The sequence below is a fragment of the Sorex fumeus genome, unplaced genomic scaffold (genome assembly GCF_029834395.1).
Source record: "Sorex fumeus unplaced genomic scaffold, SorFum_2.1 ptg000010l, whole genome shotgun sequence".
Taxonomy (NCBI): domain Eukaryota; kingdom Metazoa; phylum Chordata; class Mammalia; order Eulipotyphla; family Soricidae; genus Sorex; species Sorex fumeus.
Window position 1 is genome coordinate 6176524 of NW_026606067.1, and position 6697 is coordinate 6183220.

The following is a 6697-nucleotide window of genomic DNA, read 5'->3' on the forward strand; positions in this document are numbered from 1 at the left end:
AAGAGGGCTGGAGTGATAGCACAGAGGTAGGGTGTTTGCCTTGCATGCAGCCAACATGGCCAACCCGGGTTCGATTCCTCCACCCCTCTCGGAGAGCCCGCCAAGCTACCGAGAGTATCTCTCCCGCACGGCAGAGCCTGGCAAGCTCCCCGTGGCAAGCTCCCCATGACGTATTCAATATGCCAAACACAGTAACAACAAGTCTCACGATGGAGACATTACTGGGTCTGCTCAAGCAAATCGATGAACAACAGGAGGACCGTGACCGTGATAGCTTAAGAGGAAGGGCACAATAATACTTCTGTACTTAGAGTTTAAAATATCTTGATGCAGTCTTGGTGCTCCCTCATCGAGAAGAACTCAAAAGACAGGATATTAAACCATAGATGTAAAACTTCAGCTCCATTTTTCATAAAATACTATTTGTGCTACAATTAAAGAGATTAAAGAGATTGGGAGATATAGGTTATTTGAACTTTATGAAAAAAAGAGAAAAAACATATTAATGACTAACTGTTTTAAAATACAGTTTTGTCTTCTGTCTTTGAAAACTTGATATCACAAAACAAAGATACAGGGAGGACATACCCCTTTTCTAAATCCAAACCATGGTTAAATGTCAAACTGTTTTCTTCTGAGCACTGATCATAGTGTCTAATTCACATTTTAATTCTAATTCACTTGCCACACTGATAACTGGGAATTTTATGATTATTCCAGGGCTGGAGTGATAGCACAGCTGTAGGGCGTTTGCCCTGCACGCAGCCAACATGGCCGACCCGAGTTCGATTCCTCCGCCCCTCTCGGAGAGCCCGGCAAGCTACTGAGAGTATCTTGCCCGCATGGCAGAGCCTGGCAAGCTCCCCGTGACGTATTCGATATGCCAGACACAGTAACAACAAAGACTCCAATGGAGACGTTACTGGGCCCGCTCGAGCAAATCGATGATCAACGGGAGGGCCTTATGATTATTCCAAGTAGGTAATAGAATGCTTCTTGTGAAGATGTATCAAAATTATTTTCTTCCTTTTCCCCCTTTCAGAACCTTGCAAATTATCTTTTCATGACATGGAAGCAAATAATTTAATCCTGAAATATGATTTTGACTACAGACCATTTATTCTACATGGTGAATATATTGAGTTTCTCTGCAGAAGAGATTCTTACTTGGCTCAGAGATCTACTCTTGGATCTGAAATGAGAGTGCAGTGTAACAGGGGCCAGTTAAGATATCCACGATGTATCCAAAGACAAAGGTAAGAAGAATCATGTGCCAGAAACTGTGTTTTGGAGGTCAAAATGGTATTCAAATGATTCCTAAGATTACAAATTACAGAAATATTTAGAACTTCAATTTTTCGACTTTCTGGTCATTATAAAGAAAAAAACTTTATTTAGTTTTTTTAACCAAAAAACCCCAAATGTACTGGTTAGTTTGTTCATCCTAGAAGTATTTTATTAATTGTTTGAAGTCAAAAGATAGATTGCTAGTTAACATTTATGACACTTTGACAATATGTTCATTGAATCAGTTTGTACAATATTTAAATGAGATAAAGTTACATCTTCTGTGATAAGATAGAAATTACATTTTCCCCATTTTTCTAGTATAGGTTTATGAACAAATAGTAAGAATTGGAAACAGTTATATAGATTTTTCTATTCTGAAAAAAGTTTTTTTAAAATGAGTAAAATAATGGTATATATTTTCAGGATACATGTTTCTATATAAAAATTTGAAATCAAAGAAGTGTTTTGCTATATGGCAATTGAAATACACATTTACCCTTACTTGTAAAACAATCCCATTTTTATTATAGAAAAATATCTAAATTAATGCAATAGAATGATGAAATTAATTTTCTAAAATCAGAATTTTAACTTTAGAAGATACGGTATAAAAGGAACCAGTCATGTGGTTAGATGGTAGAGCATGTACTTTGCATATGTATAAGGGTATTCGAGCACTTACACACACACATATCACATGCACACAATTATAAAAAATTATATTTTGTGCTTATACAAGAATATTTAAAAAATAATTTATGGCAAAGTGCACATGATATTGTTTAATGGAGGATGGGGGTTCAGGTTCTTGCCTTGCACAGGGCCCACCCTGGTACCTTCCAGAGTGAACCCTGAGGGCTAATCCAGGAGTCAGCTCTTAACACTGCCAGGTGTGACCCTGAAAACAAACTCTGATATAAATACCTAAGTGATAAACTATATAAGGTTAGTTTTTGAAACCCTTTACGTTTTGGAAAAAATACTTTTTAAGATACATATGGGTGATTTTTTTTAATTTTTAATTATGGTGAAATCAGGTTAGATAATTTTATATATAATTTTATTCTTATTTGAATCTTTCATTCTCAAGAGGAAAAGGACGTAAATAACAAAATATTTTAAAAATGGCATTTGTGTTGTAGATGGCATAAGTTTTTAAGAAAAAAATTGGTAATATAATATGATCAGTATGATCAGTTGCTTTTATTACTAGCTGGTCAAGATTATAACTAATTATATGAAATCATGAAGAACTTAGATTATAATAAATTGACTATTGAACAGAAATGTTCTAATTTGATAAATCACTTAATATTTTTTCTTTCTCATAAAGGGCTCTGTCTTATCAGGAACCAGTAAGGCCATGAAAGGAAATTACAGAATGAAGAAAAGCATTTCAGTGCATCATAAAATCCTTTACAAAGCATGATTTTCAAAGAAAAATCTTGAATGAAAAATCTCTAAGCTTTTACTTTGCTTGATTTAAATCTACATAGTTTATACTGAACATTTTCTTTTTTATAAATAAAAGCGGTATTATGTTGTTATATTTCCAGTGTGGCTGATTTGACATATGATCTAGCATTTTCTCCTGTGTAAAATTGACCTATATGCCAAAATGTTCATTTTCTTCTATCTAGCACAGCTGGTAGGGCGATTGCCTTGTACGCGGCCTACCCAGCTAACCCAGGTTCAATTCCTCCACCCGTCTCGGAGAGCCCAGCAAGCTACCGAGAGTATCTTCCCTGCACAGCAAAGCCTGGCAAGCCGTGACATATTTGATATGTCAAACACAGTAACAAATCTCACAATGGAGACGTTACTGGGCCCGCTCGAGCAAATCAATTAACAATGGGAGGACAGTGCTACAGTGCAGTGCTATTTTTGTATATATTGTTATCTTTAACATGTGCAAAAAATGATATTTGTATTCAGCATCTTTCTTCATATTAGGCCTTTCTCTATGCTTAATCCCATCGTATATTTATACTAAAGCACCAACTATACTAGAGGGAAGAACTATACATTATATTTGAGGATTTGCTTTATCTTTAATTAAATTATTTAATCCAATTTTGATTTGGTACTACATCCAGTGGTGCTCAGGAATTTCTCCTAATTTTGTGCTCATGGATAATTCCTGGCAGTACTTGGGCATGCTGTACGCAATGCTTTAGAGACTTCATGCAGTGCTGGGCATCAAATCAGTGTGGGCAGATACATGCATAGCAACTACTCTACAGGCTGGATACACTCTTAGCAGTACAGAAGTACCTGTAGAAAATAGTTAGAAGATTAATAATAAAATTGTTAGTTAAAGAACTATCTACATTTCTGAAAATTAACTGAGGTCTCTGTTGAAATAGAAGAGTCTATTGAACAATAGAGACGTTCAGGTGGTGAGAATACACTTGGGATGATCAAAGTCCTTTGATTCCCTAGTACCACATGGCTAGAGAAGCACCTCTGGGGGTCATGCTGGGGGCCATCCAAGCACCATGGTGTCCAGCAGCATTATTGTATCACTGGACAGCCATTGCTCCCAGTAGCCCTGACTTTGTGAGCTTCACTAGGTATGACACATATTTTTTAAAAATAAAATTAGAAACCTTTTTTTTTTTTATAACATTTTGTAGTTTTTAGTAATTTGGGGGAGATTTAGGTAGTTGTTAGAATCAAGAAGTTTATAAAAATCTTAAGTCACTGACACCTGCAAGTTCTAAAAATAGACATTTGAATGTTATCAAGATATTGGTGGCTTGAAATAACCTCACTGTCACTGTATAGCTTGAAATAACAGCTATTTGTCTAATTGTTACTATAGTTAATGCACAGCAATGTAATAGCACTATGTGGGTATTAGTAATACTCCTATAAGGACTGGTTATTACAAGAATCACACATTTTTCTAATCCATAAGTTTCTCAGTTTATCTAACTCAAGCCCTTATTTTTTTAGTGTTATAATCTCCAAACCTTCAATTTACAATTACCTGCTAGAGGGCTATGAACAATCACAAATCACACAATCATCCTGTTATTCGTCGATTGCCTCGAGCAGGCCCCAGTAATGTCTCTTTCATCCTAGCCCTGAGATTATATTCAAGGCTCTTTAGGACAATGAGACCCATCATTGTTACTGGTATTTGGCATATTGGGTATGCCACGGGGAGTTTGCCAGACTCTGCCGTGTGGGAAGGCTACATTCGGTAGCCTGCCAGTTTGTCCAAAGTAGGAATGAGATAATGAGATGTCATAATAAGATGTCGCACGGCCGCGAAACGCGATTCCGGGAGCTGGTTTTTATAGTCTCTGAATCTTGGCCGCTGATAGGATTACACGGCACCACGGGGCCAGTTGGTGGGTGTGACCCCCGCCTACTGGAATTTGGAGGATCTGGGTGGAGGATGCTCGGCCCTGATCCGAGTAGGCTTGGAGATCTTGGCCCCGGAACCCGCGTGGCTTTGTCCCTCTGCCAGTACCTTCATGTGTGCGGAGAGTAGTCTCAGCATGGTGGTGGCTGGTCCTGGAGGTCTTCGGCTGCCGGAGCTCTGGTTGGGGCGGGGAGGAAAGCTCAACCCGCTCCCCTCCAAGGGGCCCAGCGAGGACAGCCAGGCGCGGGGGCAGGAGACTGCACTGTTCTCTTCCAGGAGCTGGTTTTTATAGAGGGCTATGAACACCATAGACTAATCCTAGCTCTATGGATTAAATATTCCTCAATTCATTATTAATCTATGTCCTTAAATCAACCTTAAGTTCCAACTTTTTAAAAATTCTGACCTTATAACATTTTTTTTCATTTTTTGCTTTTTGAGTCATATCCGGTGATGCATAGGAGTTACTCCTGGCTCATGTACTCAGGAATTACTCCTGTCAGTGCTTGGGGGACCATATGGGATGCTGGGAATCAAACCCGGATTGGCTGAGTGCCAGGCAAAAATGCCCTACCTGCTATACTATCACTCCACCCCCCGTATAGTAGTTTTCTATAGTGGAACTCTTATATCTTAAATCTTATTGAAATTCAATCTCAATCTTAATTATTTTCAATTAATTAAGATATCAATTAATAGATAGTATTGAACGTCTTTCTAAGTGCCAGAAAACATGATAGGAAACGCCAGATTTAGAGATGAATAAAAATTTAGTTCATTATTTGAAAGAAGTCATAAAGTAGAGTCTGGAAACCCAAATTCTTGGGGTGGAGGCATGTCTACTTGGAGTGTAAGTGCGGTGGGCCAGATGACTTATCAGGTGCCCTGTTGGTGGGCGAGGTGACTTCTCAGATGCCCTGTGTAACCCGGGTGGCTGTTCCTTCCTCCAGCTTCTTCAATGTCATGTGGGAATATATTTTTAATACATTCGTATCTTCAGACTTGTTTATTGTGAAATCTGATTTTACAGAAAATGGGGAAAGTGAAAAAAGAAAACAACCATGAGTAATGTTGCTCCTAATTGCCAAACTATAAATTCTGCAAATTAAAAAAAAAAGTGAGATGGCAAGAAGAGCAAAAATGCAGACTTGTACAAAGGCAAGTGACAGTGGTGTGGAACTTTCCTGGTATGGGTGAGGTGTGTGAAGCATCCTGGAAAAATAAGACTGTGGTTTTACAAGACAAGAGAAGATATTTGAAGCTGCAGGAACAGTATACCACAATCAAATATTGAGTACATACCATATGCTTGGCATTATGCTAAGTTCTAAAGGAAAAATAATGAAGAAGAAACACTTTCAGCTCTTACAGAGCTTGTGTTCTGGAGGGGTTGAAAGATGTTAAACAAATCCTTGAAGACAAATTATTCCAAGACAGCCATGTATTTGTCAATGAACACCAGGAGAAGCAGCCCAGCCTGAATACTTCAGAAAGATTTTTCTGAGAAAGTTATATATGGGTGCAGATTTGAGAGGAGAAAAGAAAAACTAAAAAGATAGAGGGAGATCCACATTATGAAAGCAATTTAAAAGGACATGAAGTTTCTAAGAAGCTAATACAAATTCATTTGGAGTGAATGGAGAGCGTAGAATCAAGTAGAGCAGAGAATGACTGGAGACATGATGAAAAGAAAGATTTGGAAATTGAATATTGACAAGAGACACTCTTCAGGCAATGTGGAGAGACTGATCTGAAGGAGAAAAAGTGTAAGCACAGAAAAATCCGCTCCAGGAAATAATGTATTCATCCAAGAAGAATATAACAGCATCACTGAAGGCAACAACAGTCGTGATGCATATCTTTTAAAACCAAGAGATATTTAAGAGAATAAGCATGTAAAAATCATCCTTAGTGGTGATTGGTGAGCTACGAAGTGGAAGCCCTGCAGAGAAGAGTTCAGGAGAAATTCTTGCTTCCTGGCTTTCAGAAGTGGATACAATACCATTAAGTGTGATAGGAAGAATGTGAGGTGTG

At 37.9% G+C, this 6697-nt stretch overlaps 1 protein-coding gene across 3 annotated transcripts in view; it reads left to right on the plus strand.

Moving 5' to 3' along the window:
* F13B (coagulation factor XIII B chain) overlaps positions 1–2837 on the plus strand; it is a 28220-nt gene extending 25383 nt beyond the window's left edge. For all 3 annotated transcript variants that reach the window (XM_056110696.1, XM_056110697.1, XM_056110695.1), the window contains 2 exons: positions 1043–1256; positions 2624–2837. In XM_056110696.1, coding sequence (XP_055966671.1) covers positions 1043–1256; positions 2624–2657 — 248 coding nt within the window. In that variant the 3' untranslated portion in view covers positions 2658–2837. The remainder of the gene's footprint in view (positions 1–1042; positions 1257–2623) is intronic.
* Positions 2838–6697: the final 3860 nt, after the last annotated feature.